The sequence below is a fragment of the Rhinichthys klamathensis genome, unplaced genomic scaffold, assembly GCF_029890125.1.
Source record: "Rhinichthys klamathensis goyatoka isolate OS25496 unplaced genomic scaffold, OSU_Roscu_1.1 h1tg000430l_1, whole genome shotgun sequence".
NCBI lineage: Eukaryota > Metazoa > Chordata > Actinopteri > Cypriniformes > Leuciscidae > Rhinichthys > Rhinichthys klamathensis.
Window position 1 is genome coordinate 708,596 of NW_026606926.1, and position 22,194 is coordinate 730,789.

Consider the following 22,194-nt stretch of genomic DNA (forward strand, 5'->3'; position numbering starts at 1 on the left):
ACTAGCATGGGGTACCTAATAAAGTGGCCGGTGAGTGTAAATGTGTATAATGAACCTTATCACTTTCCTTATCCTTTATAAGACAATATTTGCTGATTTTACACTGTGTAATGCATAACTGCACATTAAATTATACAATAACTGTACACTTTTAGGGATAGTTCACCCAAAAAATTTTATTCTGTCATCATTGTCTCACCCTCATGTCCAAACCTATATGACTGCCTTTCTTCTGTGAACACAAAAGAAGACATGTTGAAAAATATTAATGTTTTTTTTTTGTCTATACTATAAAAGTCAATTGGGGTTTAAAGGGGTCATGAACTGCATTGTTTTATTATTTTATCATGTTTTCTGAGGTGCAATTATATTGTAGGTAAGATTTTTACATACAAATTTTCATAATTTAGAAATAAAAGGCTATTTTCTACTCTGATTTTACCCCTCTGATTTGAACGCTCTGTTTTAAGGGGTGTGTCTGCTATGAGTCTTTAGTGTAAACGCCCACTGCTGTGATTGGCTAACAGCTTTGCATATGAAATAAGTTTTACATGTGGAACTCTGCCGAAAACTTTTAATGTCTTTACTATTATAGCATTATATTTAGATCTACACCGGTGGCATAATACGTTGCAGCGATGAGCATTGTTAGGCCAATGACATACATGTCTGTTGAGCGAATGAATGTGGTGATTTTGTCATTGCAACTTGATTTCTGCACACTCAAGAATGCTTTCATCATACCTAACAGTGTAAACACTATGTAGATAAGAGATTCATTGTGCAGTGTAGACAGTGTCATTGATTATAACAGGAGTTTTGGTGAGACTCCAGAACTCAGTCACTGATAAACCCGCTCTGTGTGATTGACAGCTCCAGTGATTATAAAGGGGGGTATTATTTAATATTTAAATAATATAAATATTATTTATATCATTTAATCACAATTTAAAATAGCAGATTGTTTTATGCTACTAGAAACAATGTGAAGTTGACTGTTTAGTCACTGGCTTGATTTACTGACGCATAAACGGAAATAAACGATTTTGAGACAAAGAATGTCTGACTGTACATGAATCATTACATATAATACCTAATCTGCGATTTCTGATAAGTAACACTGTTATTCAAATGTTGTGGCAGCATTACAGTTGTGTCCATACCTTAGAGTCAAACTCTGTTTGCAAAGCCTGCACCGAAATTGCGACTGATTTGTTCTGTACAGTGAAATGTACCAAACAAACAATGCTCTACTGAGACATTCACATAGTTGAAAATAAATAACCACTTTTTCCATTATGATCCTTTGGAAGGTAATGCTATTTTTAGTTCAGTGATCCTGTATCTCTCTTCTCATCTCACTAACGTGCCAGTGAGCGGGTCCAAAGATGCGATGGTCGATAAGTATTGATTTTCTTCTGCAGAGATAAGAGACGGGTTTCATCGCACTATTACGTCATAACGAGTTGTTTTCGGAGCTTTGTTTTTAATAAAAGCTGTTTTCCGAATAACGAGGAAGTTTTGAGTTCTGAAACTGATGTTTTTATAGTACAATGATCAAAGATCAAATAAAATGTTATTTCTCAATTCATGACCCCTTTAATGTGTTTTTGACCCAAGTGACTTTCAATGAATTAACAAAAACAGCTGAAAAACAGTTCTTCATAATGTATTATTCGTTTGTGTTCAACAGATGAAACAAAGTCATACAAATTTAGCATGGGCTTACATTTAATGGGATAGTTCACCCATAAAATGAAAATGATGTTACCTTTACTAACCCCTGTAGTAAACAATTACAGGTATGTCATTTTCATCTTTAAATTTAATGTTGAGCATTCCTGCAGTTTAACTAAAACGTGGTGTTAGCAACATTTAAGTTATTTACCCTGATAGTGAGGCAGTTGTTGCCCATTTAATGTTGTTTACTACAGGTTCATCTTTGTATGTGGTAGAACTGAGTGCGTATTAGGGCATCTAATTATATTTCAGGCATCATCCACAGATATTCCTTTAAAATCAATGGGAATGCTTTTTAAGGTATTATGCACCTCCTTATTTTAAACTATATTCACAACCGATGATATGCATATATGTGAATTTTATTTATTAGTATATTCTGACAATTAAATTGGGTGGTCTGCTTTCAATCTGGGCGTCCCAGTGCCACCCTGGCCCTTATGTGTCCTCAGCTTGTATCTTATACACTGTGTTAGATCAGGTGTGACAGCACCATGTGGAGAAAGAACAGGTTTGTCTTCTTTACAACAAACACAGGGAGAACACAGCCATCAAATGCTCCAGATGATTAGCAGCACTCGCCTTTCTTCCAAACATTCGTCAAGATTTCTGCCCTTATTTAGCTGTCTCTTCAGACCGTTTCTCCAGCGAAAGCTCTGGGGAGTGTAGTTTTTGTCGTCTGTCCACTAAGTTTGACAGGCTGGAGGTTCTTGTTTGACAAGAGGATGTAAACGACTGTTAGATTCCAGCTGGCCTGCATCACACAGCCAGACGATCAACAGACTCTGGCATCGGGAGCTAGTTTCGGCCTGCACCGTTTACACTCGCCGTCGCCATGACCAGGCAACATTAAGACTTCTGGGGGTTAGTGATGGAAGAACGTGTCAGCTGGTGTGGTGAAGCACAATTTGTCTTCATCATGTACGCTGCTACTGGGTTGAATGACCTGTTAACATCTGCTTCCAAAATATACAGTTTACTGCTAAGGCTTATTCACATCACTCAAATCTTTCCAGCTTAAATAAAAAAAATTAACATGACCTTTCACTTGCGCATGCAGCAACCAAAATAAGCTTGACTTAGCCTATGGTGTTTTGCAACACCTTACTCCATTGATGCATCAGCGACTACTCAGACATGAACGGAAATACAGAAATAAAGTTCCAGATATTCACTTTCTAAAAAAGTCCCAAAAGGCTGGTTTATTTGAAAGCTGTGGTGATAAATGGATATTAATGGAACATATCTCCAACCCGTAACTTTTCATTCTGATGTTAAACTTAAAATCTTTTCCACTCTCTCACTGAAATGTGTTTAACCTGGTTTAGGGTTTGGCAGTGACTTTCCAAACAGGGATGTGATATTTTTCCTTCACTGTACAGAACAAAGAGTGGCCTGTCTTAATGCTTTTACACCTTCTGTAGGTCTCCCAGGGGGTTTAGGCTTTTGAAGCATCTGGATACAGCCAGCAAACCTACTGGGAGTATTCTTAGAAGAATCAAGTTTTGACTTTTAGATAATATAATATAATATAATATAATATAATATAATATAATATAATATAATATAATATAATATAATATAATATTTGTTTGTTTTATTTATTTATTTAGAGGTATGGGTTGGACTTGTATCAAAAATGTATCAAATTATCAAATATTCAATGGCAATGTCGAATATACTGTATATGTTCTTTTGCCAAAGAGTATTTTTTGCTAAACTTTTTAAACAAGAGGTTAAACTTTGGGGAAATTTGTTATTTATTTTATATATTTATGTATTATAATAATATATTTTGTGTGTATTTTTTTATAGGTTAGACATTAAATGTTAAAATTATATTAATTATGCAGTTTTCTTGTACTTTTATTTTACATCACAAAATGTTTTATGTAAAAAAAGTTTCATTTCTTTTAAAAATCAATGGAGACCATTAGGATTATAACTTCATGAAATTATGACTCTCTTTTTGTGTTTATTCATTAAGGGAGTGGAAACTATAGCTTAACAAGGAAAGATGCCATGTAATGGACAGTGATTTCTCACTCCCCACATGCTGGCCATGCTAAACAAAAGGGCATTTACAGCAGAACCAGTGGGGCGGCTTTAGCAATCACCTCTGGCAGCCTCTGTCTGGTTTGGGGCCATCAGGTTTACCAGAATGAACCATCCTCACAATCCTATTTTCCATTAAAAAATATGCTTTCCAACAATAACTGAACACTGCTCAAATGCTGATTATTAAACATATAACCTCAATCTGAAGATGAAAACACTCATCCACGCTCTACACTACTGCACTTGAACACAGTATAGGCCTACAAACAAAAGTAGAAATAGTTGACAAAAAGAGGGTAGCTCCGCCCACCACGAATTGTCATTGGTCTACAATCATGCTGCACTTAGATACTAAAGGATGACAGTCTGATTGACAGTTTCTTTGTCTGATGTGAATCTACACTGTGTTCTTCATCACAAGAAATCACAATGGCACTGCAGAGTGCTGTGCCGAGGGCTGGCGTGATTATAGTGTGAATTCAGAGAGGGAATAATTCAAGCTCCAGTTGACTGCACTCGCTCCTTTGTAGTAGAATCATTGATCCCTCCTCTGCCTCTGCCTGAGCTTTGACTGGCCCATGAGATCACAAGAGGAAAGAAGCTACAACAATACGCCTTTTGATTCACGATACCAAAATTCAAATATGAATTTAAATTCTGAGAATGAATGAATCAGAGAAAATTATTCAAATCTTTTCAAAGTACAGGCCATCATTTTGCTGCACTAGTAGTCACTTTGCTTGTTCCAGTGGTCAGAGGTAGGAAAATTTTAGCTCTTAAAATGGTTGTGGTCTAGTTTGAGCGCAGCACCATTTTTCATTTCACTTTCCACTTTCTCCCTGCTCTGTTTATGGGTTAACCACACGCTCACTCATTCATTCAGCACAGAACAGATGCTGCTGTAGCCACCGTGTGTGGCATGGGTGTGTGTGGAGCATAAGGTTGCCTACACATTGGAGATAACTGAGTCAAAAACTGCTGCAAATCCATTGATTTCAATGCTTCAAAAAGATGTATGTAACAAAACATACATAGGTGAGGGTGTAACAAAGGAATGATCCCTCATACGACCAGAACACAACAGCCAATCAGAAACTTTTTGATGTTTGATGTAGAGAATTGTGGACCAATGAGATTTCAGAGTGAGCGGGGCTCACAACACTACAGAAATAGAAACTAAATGAGTCTAATTTGGATATCTTTATCTAAAATCTTTATCTAATATCCAATTCAAGTGTATCTTTTCTCTCACCCTCTTTTATCATCTATCTCAATCTTTGTCTCTTCCTCTCCCATATAATGCTCTTAGGTCAGGACCAATACCTGTTACAGATAAGGAGGCATGTGCATGTGTGTTTGTGTTACTGGACTTCAGGATGTGAAGGCCCACTGTATTACCCCGTTTCCTCTTCCTCTCTTCTCCCTCATGGCTCACATCAGGTATATAGTCCATGGGAAAAGGAAGAGAGTGAGACGAAAGGGCGCCTATTTCCCATAAGAGTTGCTCCAATTCTCAACAATCCAGCAGCATAACCAGCTCAGGTCAGTCGAGGGTTTGCTTTATTAATGTTGTGACACTGGAGTAAATGATGGTTGATTGGTCACTTGGTTTGTAGCCAGACGCTCTAATAAATCAAGGTGAAAATGACACATAAATACATCTGTTTCAACCAATTTGGTAGTACAGACACTGCCACCCATATGGCTCTCCATTTGAACACGAATACAGGCTGTAAGGCCTTAATATCAGTATGATAGTAATTGTCACTATTTGGATGTTGATTTAGAGACAAGATGTGTAGTGTTACACACAGTGTTTTTGTGAGCTGCTTTTACATTGTTTTTCCTATGTAAATTTGCACTAAATACACCTTTGAACGTTGGATTCGCTTCTTTTGGAGCATCCCATGACTTAAAATGAGGCGCACAAGTAAAAAGAAGTTAAATTTGTAATCAAAAATCTACATTTTCCTACTACACTGTTCGTCTTACACTTTTTCACACAAAAAAACCCAAACGTGTTCTGTGTGAATTGGAGTATTTACTCCCTTTATGGAGTATTCTGAGTTCAAGAGTTAGGCTAAATCCACATAAATTGTGGCATACCACAGAACACAATTAAGTGTTTTTCAAAGATAGCAAAATCTTGGTTTCAGTGAGGGATTTACAATGGAAATGAATGGGGACAATCAAAAATTTTTACAATAGTATCCACAAAACATAAACAATATGCATGTTAACATTATTTTACTCTACAAATTGGTTCTATTCACTTCCATTGTAAGTGCCTTGGCATAACCCTGTTTGCTCTTTTCAAAGAATGAGAGATGAGAAATTATATTTTGAGCTACAAATTCTGTCGACTAAACTTAACTTGTATTGAACCCGGAATATTCCACCCTCACTGTGTGTAAGTGTCCATGGTGGTTCATTGACCTTCTTGAAGAGAAGGTCTTCTGCTTCCATTACACAACATCCACAAACACACTCAAACATTAAGTGTAAATATCTTTACATGGAAATCATTTGGTTTGGAACTGGAGGATGTTGGGGCGGGAGAGGCACTTCTGTAGCCCTCAGAATGAGGGATGTCCTCTCACACACATGCACATACACACTGGGCACTTGAGGTGAATTATTGTTCGCAAGTGGAAACTTGGCCCCCCGGCCCGGCTGCCGGTCCAGTGCTGACTAAGAGCACTGTCTGTGTTTTTGTCCCCCCCTCTCTCTCTCTCTCTTTCTCTCTCTCTCTCACACACACACACACACATGGAGAGAGAGAGAGTGTACAGCTGCAGTCTTTCTCCACTGGGCCATTCACCTCTGAGCTCCTGCTGTAAATTCCACTGGAAACTGGAAACACAAACATGCCCCTGCCCAAAGCAGACTAACATCTTTCTTGCGGCCTAATTTTTGAATGTTATACTTTAACATATCCCATAACCCCGCCCTGACTGCCGTTACACTCAATGAAGCATCATCAGACTGCATTTTGTATGTTGCGGGACGCACTTTGTGCAAACGCTATTTCTACTCTCTCATGGAAAATAACTGTCGCTCTGACAGTGAGGGGAGTTTATTGTTGACTTAATTAAGGAGTCTTACACCACACAAACCCCATATTCACCCCCATGTAGTATTTCTGAGAAGAGACAATTATTGTAATTACAGCTGTCTGATGACATGTTTGGTATAATGAATGTTTCTCATTAAGTTTCTCTAACCCCAAACAACCTGCCCCAATAGAAACCCATGCCTGTTTCGCACACTACAGCAATCGCATCGTCTGATAGCGGTAACCCCATGTTTATAGGATTTAGAATGTTTGAAATGTAATAGCGCGTCTTGCCACTAAACATTGCTTTTAGGTACATATCTCCTGGTATTTTATTATACAGCGGCCCCAAAAAGTGTTTGGGCACTTACAAATGCATGACTTTTATTTCATTAAATAGCTTATCAAACAGAGTGATGTTTAATATAAATAATAGGAATGATTTTCAAGCAAAAATAACTTTGTAAGATTTTAATAACACAGCAAAACAGTATACTGTTCAATATGCTAATTATGCTTCCCTAATGCTCACCATGGTTGCATTGATTTGATTAAACATACAGCAAAAACAGTAATATTGTGAAATATTATTACAATTTAAATACATTTTTTATTTGAATATGTTTTAAAATGTAATCAACCAGCAACAAATTTTCAGCCACCATTACGCCTTTCTTCGGTGTCACATGGTCCTCCAGAAATCATTGTAATATGCTGATTTGGTACTCAAGAAACTTTTCTTTATTGTTATGAAAAGTTGAAAAAGTTTGTGTGTGTGTAAACCGTGAAACAAATTTTACCGGATTCTTTGATGAATAGAACATTGAAAAGAACAGCATTTATTTAAAACAGAAATTTTATAACAATGTAAATGTCTTTACTTTCACTTTTAAATGCATCCTTGCTGAATAAAAGTATTAAATTAAAAAGAAACCTGAACTTAAACAAAATATCTGGACACTTTCTGGTGTCAAACATATCTGGAACATGTTCACACTTGTGCTTATTCTGATGCATCTGTGTGAAATTGAGGGAAACTAAATCTCACCTCAGGACAGTTAAAAGTATTTAAGTAAAAAATATTACATTTTATTTATTTTAAGTTTGGCTTAAGCATCCAAAAACCTTTTGAGGCCACTATATGTTATTATAATGCTAAATATAGTCTGACTTCTGTCTTTTCTCTCTGCTTTTTCTTTCTTTTTTGTGTCCCAACAGAATGAAGGAAGTTCTGTGCTGACAATGTGGAAAAAGCTGTAGTAAGAGCCAGAATGCCGGAGAAGGGAGATTGATAACCAGAGGAAGTAATAATAGTGTGTGTGTCCTGACTGATAGGGTACTGGACCCTCTTGTGCAAGTCTGCTATAATGAGCCATTTCCACTGTCCTCTTCTTCCACATTGCTTTGAGTCAGCTGACATTCCATGACACCTCGTTTGTCAATTTTTGCAGAGTTTCAGCAGTGACACCTTTAAAGTCTTATGACAACATCATTGCCTGCCCTGAGGAGTTTTTCCTCTCTGAAGTATTTTTGACCCAAGAATGCTTTGTTTTTCATTCTGAACCTCTTGTTAAGCAAACATTCTTATCTTAGATCTTGATATGAAAGCAAGACCGCCACTAACTTCCCTCTTCTGACATCACTGTGCTGCCTGTATGTGTGGCCTAGTGTCCAGCAAGGTCATACATTAAAATGTTTGTTGTATATTCAGTCAATTCACAATACAGTCCATTGTGCATTTTTAAAATGAAATTATATCCTGAAACCCTAAACTTTGACACTGTGGGTTGTAGGTGAATGGTCATATGAATCTGTGTATGAGAATATGATTAAGAAGTCAAAAAGGCGGCTGCACTTGCGGATCTGTACGCTGCTGGGACATCTGCTCAAGGGCCAGGCATCACTGTGTGCCGGCTCCAAATAAAAAGCTCAGAAGTGGAAACTGGATCAAATAAAAATAGGATTCATGTCCTCTCTACTTCAGAGGTTTTGGAAGCCTGAAAGGAAACTTGTTTGTCAGCCTAGCTCTTGTGGCTTAGCAAGGGCTATATGTTACTTTTAGATGAAAATATGGTGCAAACCAAAGTGGTCTGCCCTAATAGATCGACTGGTTACTCCAGAGATTCCTACAGCAAACATATGCATCACATGCTCCACATTTACAAGCTGCTTGCACAAAAGCTGAGCAATCAATGCACTCACTGACACCTCCCCTCCCCACACTATCTGATTGAACATTAGCAAACCTTTGAGCCTTGCTTAACGCAAGTTAAAAGGTCTTACAAAGTTGAAGTTTTGCCATACATCAAAACCCAATGCTCTACAGGATTGAAGATGGTCTTGTGCAGCGTTGTTCTTCTTGTTAATGATAAAACCCATTAGGTGAAAGGATCTTGTCAATGGCACCCAGCACAAACGCTGCTTCCTGTTTCTCATCAACTGTGCTGGTTTTTCCCCCAGGTTGAGCAGAGGTGCTTGTGTTATTGTAAAACCAGAGAATTATTGCTACTGGATGGAAGCACGTCTACAGTATGTTTATATAAATTAGGGTCAAAAAACATCATACCCCATCATAGAGGAATGATCTTCCGAATTAGCAGAGTTGAATACACAACATGAATCATAACATCATAACAATCTACATACTGAGGTAAGTTCTATACTCGTGTATGTATGTATATTTAACATTTTCTAATTTAAATGTATTATAAATATAATAGAAATAGATAGACACGGACATATGTGTGTTGTTCATCATTTGCAAGTCACTTTGAATAAATGGCCACATGTGAAATGTCAGTAGAGCGGTTACAGAAGAAAAAAAAACAGAATGAAGATGCATAATGTGGCTTCTTTTGAGGCCTTCATGGGGAAACCCACAACACATTTCTACTTTTGGCATCATCTTTCAAGTAGACCATGATCAACAAATGTCAACAATGGTTGTCATAACAGCCGAGGTCGTAAAGAAACAACCACAAGAAGTACATGGGGATTTTGTTAGGTGTGGAAAAAAAAAAGTCTTCTGGTAACATTGTTTCTTTTAGGAATAACGTTTTCAAAATAATTTCAGGCTTAGTTTAAGAACATTTGGAAAGAGCTGAGCTTATTTTTTGGGGAAGGCTACTTTTTTATAGTCTGAATCCTTTTACATGTAAGTGACAAAGCATTCATCTGTAAAGAGAGGCGCTGCTTTATAAAAATTAAACATCTTACAATAAGTAGTATTTTATCACAATCTTAATAGATTAGATTTGACTGTTACATTATAAGTCTTGCAGCACTCCACCTTAGGAACAGGAAATGCCATTTATATATGATGAAGAGGAAGCTGTGGTATCTGCTTGTAAAATGAGAAATTGCAGTATTTGTTTAATTTCTTGCTTGATATTTAAGTGTTTTTTTGGTTGTTGTTTTTTTAACCTAACTAAAGATTTCCATTTGCCTCTGGTACAGGTAGTCCCTGACATGAAAACTTGGTATATTTTATAACAAAAGTTTACAAACAGAAATGCTCCAGGGCTTGTACTGCAGTTTTAAAAGAAGATTCTGGCTGCTAAACTAAGTGCTTCAGTGGACGTGAGTTTGATGAAAATGCAGAGAGAAAAAATGCTGGTCATGCAAGTTCACTCTATTAGCATCAGAAAGAAAGAACACAGGATTGCACAATATATATACTATTTTTTTTTTTTTTTTTTTTTTGCACAATCTTTCTGGTTGGTTATCTATTTCAATGAAGGAGACTCAACGTGATCATACAAATTACCAACATTGATATGTTAACCAACTGACAAATGTTTAATGCTTATTCTTGGGAAAGAAGGTGAGCGAGGATCAAGGCTGCAGAATTCATCAATCCGGTTCAGATCAGCGAGAGTAATGAGTTTCTGCGCACTGCGAATCAAACAAGACCAGAATCGTGGAGAGAGAACGGGCGACGTCATGGAAAGAATGACGTCAGGTTTAATTAGCCTCCGGGGAAGTCTCGTCCGTGACAGTGGGCGGGGCTAAACCACGCCAGCACGTGCTGAAGCGTGCCGTTTATTAGGTTAAAATAAACAACAACGCGGAACAAGTTATTTTACATTTAACCGGTCTCAGGAACATCTTTATAAATTATGTTAATGCGCGCGGACGCTGAGCAGAGGGTGCGCCCAATGTGATTGACATCACGTCTCAGCCAATGAGGATCGTCCTGTTTGTCACTGCCCGTCCTCCTGACGTTCATCACATGTCTCAGGCTACGCGAGGCTGTGGGAGGGATTTCTCTGCAGATTGGAAGAGCTAGATAGACGGCAGAGTGAGTCTGAGGGAGACCGAGAGAGTGAGGGGGATCTCTGAGGCACCGTTCGGAGAGCTTTGTGAGTGTAATTTCACCATTTCTCGCATGCATGCTTGTGGTTTTACTGCATTTGAAATGCACCATTTTTTTTGCTTCCTCTTTGCTGATTGTCTACATCCACCGTGCTTTCCGTTAGCCTGCGTTATTATCAGCTAGCCAAATTGGCTAGGCAACTCCTGCTAGTTGGTAGCAGGCAGAGAAAGGGGCAAGAAGGCGACCAGGCTGCTGTGCATTTTTAACCCACGCCTGCCTATTGTCACTGCAGGGGAGGGGGTGTGTGGAAAATCAATGGGGTTTTAATATATCACACCATGTTGAGATGCTGGGCTGATGTGTAGTGCACGCTGGAAAGTTGCTTTTGACGTATGAAGCTTCTGAAATGTGTTCGACTGCGCGCGCCTCGTTTCTATTCTACAGATTCGATCATGCGAAACAGCGTGTATTTTCGAAATACTCCTGTTGAAATATATAATTCGAAGCTTTAACATAATTTAAAATGTACAGATTGGAGATTGTACATTTTGTGTTGGTTTTTTACTCGTTATACTATACCGGGTGACCATGCTATTTTAACCGCAGTCAGTCGTTTAAAAGCCCTCAAATAAAAGACTCGCGTTGTTACCGTTACAGAACCCTTGACTGTCATTCGGTCCATGATATAAGAATACGAGCTCACTAGAAGTACAATCTCTGTGATTTTCTTGCATTTTAAGCGACGATTTCCTATTTTACACGAGCGTTTTGTCGTTTAATGACAGATCGCTGCAATGAAATGCTGTGTCAAACGAGCCAACTTGTTAAGCGACCGTCTCTGTCCGTCGGACGGTCGGTGGCTTGTGACTTTAGCCAGTCGGGTATTTTTAGGGTTTTACTAAAAAAATACCGTTTGAATTGCGACTGAAAGTTGGAGACCCATTCAGTTGCGGGGAAAGATATGATGTTGGTCTGGTTAAAACCGTGCACCCTTTTTGACAGGATGACTTGAGTTGAGACTAGCAGGCTAAAGCCAAATGCGAGGACGCTTCAGCTGTCAACTTGCCTTTCGAACCATTAACGTTACCTGCTTGTCAGTTATCGCATTTCGCTATGTGTTTTACAACAATTTTCGTTTAACCAACGTTAAAATGCCATTTGACTCAAAAATGGCAAATGGGTTATCATTTACTCACCACTATGTTGTTCCAAAGCCGTGTGACTTTCGTGTTAAGAGATGTTAGTCAGAATGACAGCCGCAGCCACCATTCACTTTCATTGTATGGAAACATGTATGGGTCACTGGTTATCGGTTATTTAATTGTGACGAAAGTAAGGTGTGTAACAAACATCATTAGAGTGAGTAAATTATCATTTTTCTTTATTTTTGTGTGAACTGTCCCTTTAAGCTTGGTGCATTCGTGTCAACAGTTGTAGTATACAGTCCTAATTCCTCCTGTCATGTGTGACTGGGCATGGAGACTGGAACAAGCGCTGTGCGACACGTCAAATTTGCTAGGATCGTATTTGAAGGAGCAGATGTGCAAAACACAATGTACCCAATCTAATCGGCTGACTTATTGCGTCTACTGTCTGCCTAATGTGTTGAGATTGAATATGGCACCTAGAATTTCTAGATAGACCCCGGTGTGCGTTTAAATAGCGTGTCAGGTCTCTGTTGCTTCTTAGCGTACATCATTCGCTGCCTTGTTGCTTTTTTGCTTAAGCTTTTGCAGCCCATGATAATGCCTCGCTGAATGACAGCAATGCTGAATTTGACCTTGAGTCTCAGTGTATATTCAGCTTTCTCTAACTCAAATCGTAAGGGTGTATTTGTGCCCTTTTTTTTGGTCTTCTACACAAATTATTTGTGTAGTGTGTACGCTGACCTTTGATATCACTACTTAGGAAATTGATATTTAAATGTGTTTGTGGTGAACATATTAAGTCATTGTAATAACAACAGTTCCTGATGCATAACAGAGACAAATTCGAAGCAAATACTGAGAATTTTGTTGCCATTCAGTATTCTTCAGAGCAAAGTTGTCCATATTGCAACAGCTGTCTTTGTTAAAAAGTGTTTTCTGATTTATTGCAGGATGGAAATATATGATTTGACTTAAGTAATGGTTTCATTTTTTAATGATTTACCCTTAACATAAACTAACCTTTGACTGTCAAGTGAGCTTCAGAGGCCTTTGGACTGTTATGTATGAGCATGGCCCAGTTGTATATTGATTTAATATCTATTTTTTTCTTTACATATATATTAATATGCAATGGAGTATTTTTCCTAAAGCTTTATAGTAGATTTTTTACTTAAGCTCTGTGAGAAGCAGCTTGCATGCAAATGATGATTAGGATTAATCTTAATGTCACGCATATATTATTATTGGCATATTATAATGTTATATATTATATTGATGGAAAACGTGTATTGTGTTTTAATGTAAGCACATGTTCTTAGAGCATTCTAGCAGATTGCACCATGGAATCGAAATGCATATTTTTTACGGAACATTGCATTTTATTATTAAATGATTTGTCTGTGCACATCAATATTTTTTATGAACTTCATGTGCCCTTGTAATCTTTTATCAAAATAACTCCCCCCTCCATCTTGCAACGACATCTCTTCTCCGATGACGTGTTTATCGGCGTGAGGGCGGGACAACCTGCACTCGCATGAGATCATGGCAAATTACATGATCCAATCAATTCCCAAAGGACAAAGTCAAGTCCCGCCCTACATTTTTTTCTTGTTCAAGAAGCCGGATATATGTCACAATAGGGAAGAAAATACTATTGAAACTTCCATTAAATGCCGACTTAGTTAAGAAAGGAGTTTTCCTAATGGATGTTGGAACGATGCATTGCACCGTAGAAGGGGTGTAACGGAGCGTAGTTCATCCATGATCCGTATACGGACCAGGACAGAAATCGGATGTGTATCAGTATATTGGATCGGTGCATTAGCTCTGCAGCGATCTGTGTCACTAATGCTAATCAACCAACAAAACAAAGATTAATGTATATTTAATTTATACAGTGAACACGAAAGTGCTATTTTACAATAACTTTGTTATATTGTTTTTATTTATGCTTGTAATTACATTGTAAACCCTAATGCTCAGAATAATTAATTGGTTTGAGTAGGGCAAGCTTAAACAAATTAGTTAGGAATTAGGACTCTATACTACAACTGTTGACACGAATACGCCAAGCTTAAAGGGACAGTTCACACAAAAATAAAGTTATTTGATTATAGATATTGGTTGTACCTCCAACGAGATCAAACTAAACAGTGTGGTCAAACAAATTGGCCATGGCTTTGTTCAACGCTTGTAGTAAAAGCTGTAACGTTATATTATATTAAGTAAATGTGAATGTGTTCCAGAATGACTAGAATGGAAAAAGGGTATCTTAGCCCCTCTCTCTAGTATTGTTTATGTAAGAGGCCACTGCCTTGGTGTCACATTAATCTGAGGTGACATTCAACCCCTCATAAGCTATTATAAACAGCTAAAAATAGAGGGCTGTGCTATTAAGTACATTTGAATAATGTTGCTATTTAATTACTGTATAGCGTCATGCTTTATGCCTTAATCAAATGTTGATGACAGAGATTAAATGGCCATCTTAGGGGCAAATGTGTTCTCTGTCCTCAGTTTAAATGAGGTCTGTAAATAAGAACAATATTGTATATTTTCTTCTACCTTAAATGACTGGGGTAAATTTGCAACCAGATGTGTTATTTTCAATGCACCCAACTTGATGCTCAGTAAAAACAGTTAGTGAAATCCCGTTTCCCCCCCTCAAAGGAATGTGGAAGCAGTGCTCTTTGACTGGTGCTTACAGGTGCTGTCTTTAAAAAGTGTGCATCTAAATATAAACAGATTGTGTTTGGACAGAAACAGAACCTTTAGTCGTGTCGGTCATGCCCGCATCCATTCACCAAGTGACATTCAATAAGTTAAGCAAATATAAATTCTGAAGCCTCATCATGCCCATCACTTCAAATGGTTCGAGTCATCTCTGATTTACTGTGCAGTGTCAGACATGGAGGCAGGGGTCGGAGCAAATGGATGGCTTGTGTGCTGTGAATGGCACCCATAACAATCAACTTAAAGGTTTCTGTTCTTTAAAATCACTTCTTTAGATATGCTGTTTTAGGCCCTGGTGAGAACACGAAAGCACTGAGCTTTTAAGTACGTAGGCCAGCTGTTTGCATTTTTATAGTTTTCCCACTGTGCTCATCTAACAAAGCAGAAAGAATAATTAGGGCCCTTTTGAAATCGGTTTTATTTATTTACCAAATTCTGTTTTCCATTTTATTAATCCTTGATTAATTATTAAATAATTTATTACAATTTCTTTAACAACAAGAGTGCCATATGGATTGTTTTATTTTCTTCTGGATTGAGCTTTATAATGTAATAAAAATGTTCAGACTTTTTAAAATGGCAATCTATAGTCCTACTTTTGATTTATTCATCCAAATTGTGGCAAATTCCGTGACATTTCGCATTGTACAGTACATTCCATTTTAATGACTGGATTCCATGTTTTCTGCATCACAGAAATCTCTGTGCCCTAGAAATATGAAGCAATTTATTTTTCAGCTTGAAGGATACTTTTTTTGTTGTTTTGGAGGTGTCATTCAGGTTCTTCTTGAGGAGTTGTGCTTTGTGTGGTTGAGTGGGTGGCAGGCTACTGTGAGTTGGCAGGATCAGTGTCTAAGGGTATATTAGAAGTGCCCAGTCTGTGGTGTGAAGTGGCCTTAAGTGCTCTGAACCATGTAGCATGAGTAAGGCGGGGTGTCTGCCATTGTACCCTCCACATAGAAATGGCCTGACCCATTTCAGCAACAGCCAGCAAGGGGGATGGGCTGTCTGAGGCTGCTAAAAATACCCCATTACCGACAGCTCTACTGCAGAGGGATCCCTGGAATCGCTGTTCCTGACTAGCGTGAAGTTGGCTTGTACAGTGTAGGGTCTCCAATTGCCAACCAAGAACGAGAGGGTTTTCCTTAAGTTTTCTTAGGTTTGCAACTTTACATTTTGTCATTAGGGAGCACTTAGATCTCATGCGAACCTGCCTATTTATCCACAGGTGCATAGTGTATAGTTTTTAGGGTGGATAGAATGGTGGCTAAATGCATGAAATTACACAATGCCAGGCATAAATGCCTGTTTCTTTGTGAGGACCATCAGAAATATAATATGAGTATATGATATGATGCTTAAATTATTAGGCTTAAGGCAGTCCACAGGTGCAGGTCCAAAACTGTCCTCTAGCTTTGAATGGCAAGGGTTAACATTACTGTTGCTCAACCATACTGTGCTAGCTGTTGGTTTGAAGATCCAATCACAATGATTTTCCACTGTTGTGACATGTGACCTGCTCTGCAACCTGAAACTGTCACGGCTAAGCAAAGGTTTGGCACTTCCCTCATCGTGGCCGTGCAGTCACACTCATAGATGATAACTGGGAGAAAAAAGAGGTTGACTGTTTAGGACAGAGGTTATCTGCTTGAAACCTGCACGCATTGATATTTACAGTGCCTTTTCTTTCTGCACTGTCAGAATGAACTGTGAAAATGAAATGTGTACCACGAATGCCTGAGATGACAGTCATTTCAGGAAGCTCTGTTTTAACCCATCTTCGGGTTTTCACAGACACATTCTAGGACCAGTTGCTACTTCAAAAGGGAGGAACACAGTTAAGCCGTTGCAGTGCAAAGCTCTGTCTTGGGTGTTTCCCTTTTCACTTCCAGTTTCAATGACAGATAAAACTGAACTTGTTGACTGGCGTACTTTAGACTTTATTTGCTAATGCTCTTTATGTTTTACTGTGTTTATTTTTAGTTGTGCAGGAAGGAACACTTTTTGTCGCAGCTTCATAAAAATGTCAAGTCCAGAGTTTCAGTACCTAAGAGAGTAGTTTTAGCTAAAGATTGGTCTCTTAATTTTTTGTCTGCAGTGTTCATGACATTGGCTGTGAGAGACGTTGATAGCCCAGCTGGTAGCCTGTTACAGAGAAGCATGCTGTTCCACGCTCTGCATGAACTACTGCAAGTAAATCAGTCCTGGAGGGCTACTACACGTTTTACCTCTGCGTACAGAACGAAAGCACTCTCAACAACATCAATCATCATCTTATCCTCATAGTTTGAATTTACTGTCTGGTCCTCCTTAAATCTGTTCAGATCACTCATACTGCTGCTTGGTAATTTCCTTTATTATAATTCTAATAATGTAAGTTAATGAAATCTTCCTGATAAAAGCTAGGGAGAGACATGCTGTATGGTGCTCGGACAGACAATGTCTTGATTGTCTGCGTTTTAGTTAGCCCTATTATCTACTAAAATAGTCCCAAAGAAATTGTTCATTGAAAGTCCAGTGGGTTTCAACTGTAAAGTCTGATAGTGTGTGTTATTTGGTTTGTGGGCATGTTATAGATATGGAGTGTTCTCTTTTGTTTGTGTACATGAAGATATTTGTCCAAGCAGTCTCATTGGGCTTATTTACACTTTGTCACTTCAAGTGCAGTTATTGCATTTACATTTTGTGCATTTTGCAGATGCTTTTATTGCATTCAATCTCAGTGTATACATTTAATCAGTTTGTGAATGTCCATTCCCTGGGAATTGAACCTATGACCTTGACCATTGCTCTCAAACACAGAACTTATTCAGCATTGACTGACTATATAATTAAGTCATTCTGGCAGTGAAATCTGTACATTAACACTTAATAGACTCTTTTCAGTTTTGCTCTATTCCATGAGTTTCCAAATTCAAAGCATTTTCATGGTGCTCGAAAAAGCCATGTCTAATGTTGGGGGAGAAGGTTTTTTTTGTCTCACATAGTTAAGATGGCAGGTCAGTTCCCACGCTACCCACATACTTGTGCCTGTAAAAGTGGGTAGCATGTCACCTTGAAACTCAGCCAATGAGTTCGTTCTTACTAAGTTCAGGCCCAATGGGGAGTTTTCTAAACTTAAGGTGTTTTTTTTTTGTTGACATTTTGTTTTGAAATCATCAAACGCATCTATTATCTAGTTGGGGATTTGCACATTTAGTAAAATGAATATTATTATTATTTATACTCAAACATTCTTTTCTTTTTTTTGCAGGTCCTTGGGCTGATTGTTTAAGGTTTCATTCGCAATGAAAGCAACGCCACGGGCTGAGGAGAATGGCTTGTGAATTATCCCAGTCCTGCCACCTGCAGTCGGGCATCCTCCTCCTCCTCCTCTGAAGGACGTCAGCTGTTTATGGGAACTACTGGCATTGGTCTCCTGAGGATTTAGCTCTCCTTTTGGGACGCCATTTTTCCACCCTTGCTGAGTCGCGGTGTAGCCGGGAGACATGGCTAACAACTCATACAGCGGGGTGAAGAACTCTGTGGCAGAGCCCAATCACGATGGAGAGTTTGGGGTCTCGCTTAATGATCTGCGCTCTCTCATGGAACTGCGAGGGGCTGAAGGATTATACAAAATCCAGGAATCTTTTGCGGACGTTAACGGACTTTGCAGCAGACTGAAAACATCGCCTGTAGATGGTACATAATCATTATTTTGCACTTTCTTTGCTTTGCAAAAAAACAGGTCCAGGAGGTATAGTGGAAGGAACACCCACTCTTTGGATGGTTTTAAACAGCACTGTTGCATTTCACTCTAAACATACAGATGTTAGCAGTTGTGAGCAGGTCCGTTACACTTGAATGGCATCTTGCTGCATTTTAGTGCATCTGCAGTCTATTGGGAGGTTTGCTGCTGTTGTCCCATTGCTGCTGCTCGCTACATGACCCTGGGCTCAGGCAGCACATAGACCGTATGCTAATATCTACACGATGTCTGATTGAGATGAAGATCTTTCTTCCCTACTAAACAGTTAGACTAGACAGAGAGTGTCCTGCATGTCGGTGTGTTTGACATTTCAAATAAAAGTCCTTAATGTCAAACACAAATGCATTTACCATCCCATTCGATATAGCTCGTGAGAATGTGGCTGCAGCAGAAATTTAACAGCTTTTGTAATGGCTAGTTTTAGACCCTTCCTGCTCTCTGTCTTTATTTATCCATTTCTTTATTGATCTCTAGGGGCTACAATTATTTTAATCTCTTTTTATAGGAAAGCTATACAAACGCGCTCTTAGGAGTATTTTAATTTTAACAGCAAAACACCTACTGTTAGGATGCACTCAATTAACTTTTGAGGTTGAAACATTTACCAATAAGATTATTTTAGCAATATAACAGCATGTAAGTAATAAAAAGCACAAGCAATCTGTCGAAGCACCTGACACCCCACATGCAGCCATATGCTCATGACTTTCTTTGAAGCTTTTAATACATAATTCTCCCATAATTTAGGCAACTTTGGTCGTAAACTTGTTCCTCCCAGCAAAAAGTGCAAAGTGACATCATTGACAGAAGTTTCTGTGCCACATGATCACAGACATCCGACTTAATCGACAATAAAATTCGTTACTGATTATTTTTATTATCGATTTTTATTTGATTTATTTTTTTTGGCTGTTGCAGCCCTATTTGTCTTTTTTATATCTCTCACTGTCTCTGCTTACAGTTGCACTTTTTCTTTTACTTTATTTCATTGGAAGAGATGTGTGAGCAGGTATATAGTCTTTAAGGGTAACATATAGAAAAGTGCAGAGTCAGTGTGCAGACCACAGCTGTAGCTCCATTGGTTTATTACCTCTCTGTAGACATTAGGTTTAATCGCTGACCTGACCTTGATTGAACTCTTGGGGGAAGGGATTTTCAGTTTGATCCCAGATTAAAACGGCACCATGTCTATAGCAGTTTTCTGCAGGCTCTTTGAGACACAGTTTTCTCGTGTGTGAACACGCTGCCAATGTCAATTTGGGGCTTTTGGGCAGTGTTTCCATGAGAATACTTCACTTATCTATTTAGCATGCTGGCTTGATCAGCAGTAATGGATTTTTGTTATTTAAAGTCAAAATATAGCACGTTCTTAAAGGAGAGCGACAAAGGGACAATATTAGGGCCTTGACCTTTAATTAGTTTTGCTCCTTCATTGAATAAAATGTTAAAAATAGGGTATGTGTGCTTGCTCAGATGTTCTGGTTGGTGTGGTGATCCCAAGTTTCTTTGATATTCTGATAGATATGGGTCAGGTCCATATTTGGCCCATTTTATAATCCAATCCAGTCAACAAAATAGTTCAGTATGAACAACAATATTAATAGTTATGCTTGAATTAGTATTAATGTTGCTGCTAGGTCTTAATACCTAATATGCATTAAACGTATCTGACACTTGGTATTATGAATAATATGTTTGGCAGAGCAGCAAACCAGGGATGTACCGGCCGATAGCGAAAACTGATAATTCCTTTATATTTGAAAGCTGATAACTGATAGATTGGCAGATAAATCTAAATCAAGTTTTTATGTAATTTTTGAGAGCCTAATTGCAAAAACAAAAGTCTCACCATTAAAATCCATGTCCCAAGCACACAATAATAATATTCTCCTTATAATTTTATGTAGCCTATATGACAGACTTGCGCTGCACACGTTGCACTTAACTAAGTGATTCCAATCATATCTCAAGCAATTCAAAACCATCATGGTGAACAGTGTGCATCTGAAGTGTCTCAGCTGAAGGAAATAATTCATTAACTTTCGGCTTTAATATATCAGCCAAAAAATGTTATCGGGCTGATAACATTAAAAATTTGCATCGGCCGATACCGATATGGTGGCTAATATATCATGCATCCCTACAGCAAACTCCTATCTTTCAGTCTTAATAATGAAGCAATTCTACCTTCTGATATGCATGGCATGCTTGGATGCTTGTATGTAGTGTCACCTGCTGCATCCTACCCTCACAAGGTCTGACTTTTATTAGCAGGCGATGAAATACTGAGTGATTGAAATACTGAGTGATTGAAACAAAGGCTTACTGTGCTGTCTGCAGTCCAGAGCTATACCTTTGTCATGGTGTCAGTGGAAACTATAGCGTCAGTGGAAATGTATATTTCGACTTCATGGCTCAAATAATGGGGTCACACTGATAACATCGATATGACTCCTAAAAATGCGTATTTTGTTTCTTGAATAGACTGTCTGAAATTTGGCCCATGCTGTGCCCCAGCTTTGTATACCGTGTGAATTATGTATTAGTCATAGAAGAATAGTATGAGAATTTCCCCCTCAGTATTCTATTCAGTGCCCAGACTTATAGAGGGCCCTGTCGCTTAGCCAGTCTCTCTACACAGCACAAGGCTAACTGAGATTGGAGCCCCACAGTGATCCGCCGGTTTAGCTCTGCCCGGTTCCCTCCGCTTCACAATAGCACGCTGGCAGGCAGCCCTGCTGTTATGACACGTTTTACAGCTTAATCAGATCACTCAGTTTTGCCATAGGAAATTAAGCAGTCATTCAAGATTACAAGAGCTTTGACAATTGAAAAGGGATTTCTAATTAGTAAGTAGGCCATTTCTCAATTTCGTAGCAAAGCCACCACTAATCTTTCTACTTTTTTGATTTAACTAGTTACTTTTTAAAGCTCTTTTGGCATCACTTTAAATTGTGATGTTCTTTTCATCATATTTATGTGAATATGTATTTATGCTAGCCCATTCGACTACTATTGAAAGGTTCCTCAAATCTAATGTATTACACAATGCGCATGTGTAGACAAGAGGGACTTCTACTGCAATTTAAAGGCAAGGGCCAGAGATTGTTCTTAACGGATTTTTATTTGAAAGGCCTACTAGTATACATGACCCCGTTTCATGGGCCCTCAGGACAATCTTTCTGGGGCAGTAAGAGTTAAAAATGAGTGTTAAATTCGGTATTCCCTAGGGATGCACCGATCTGAAAATTTTGGTCGATACCGATAATTTTTGGTATTTGAAAGCCGATAACCGATATATTGGCCGACAAATCTAAATCCAAATTTTTATATAATTTTTGAGACCCTGACTACAAAAACAAAAGTCTCGCCATTAAAATCCATGTCCCAATCG

At 38.4% G+C, this 22,194-nt stretch overlaps 1 protein-coding gene and 1 long non-coding RNA gene across 7 annotated transcripts in view; both read left to right on the plus strand.

Annotated features, from left to right (window-relative positions):
• Positions 1–9,420, plus strand: part of LOC130071151 (uncharacterized) — a 108,446-nt gene extending 99,026 nt beyond the window's left edge. Inside the window, exons 3-4 of one of the 3 annotated variants that reach the window (XR_008803971.1) lie at positions 8,072–8,189; positions 9,349–9,420. This is a non-coding gene — a long non-coding RNA (uncharacterized LOC130071151). Of the gene's footprint in view, positions 1–8,071; positions 8,506–9,313 lie in introns of those variants that run through there. The other 2 variants (XR_008803972.1, XR_008803970.1) reach the window with 2 other exon arrangements.
• Positions 9,421–9,429: 9 nt separating this feature from the next.
• atp2b1a (ATPase plasma membrane Ca2+ transporting 1a) overlaps positions 9,430–22,194 on the plus strand; it is a 32,248-nt gene continuing 19,483 nt past the window's right edge. The window contains exons 1-2 of one of the 4 annotated variants that reach the window (XM_056235788.1): positions 9,430–9,503; positions 18,306–18,733. In XM_056235788.1, coding sequence (XP_056091763.1) covers positions 18,541–18,733 — 193 coding nt within the window. In that variant the 5' untranslated portion in view covers positions 9,430–9,503; positions 18,306–18,540. Of the gene's footprint in view, positions 9,504–10,809; positions 11,215–18,305; positions 18,734–22,194 lie in introns of those variants that run through there. The other 3 variants (XM_056235787.1, XM_056235790.1, XM_056235789.1) reach the window with 3 other exon arrangements.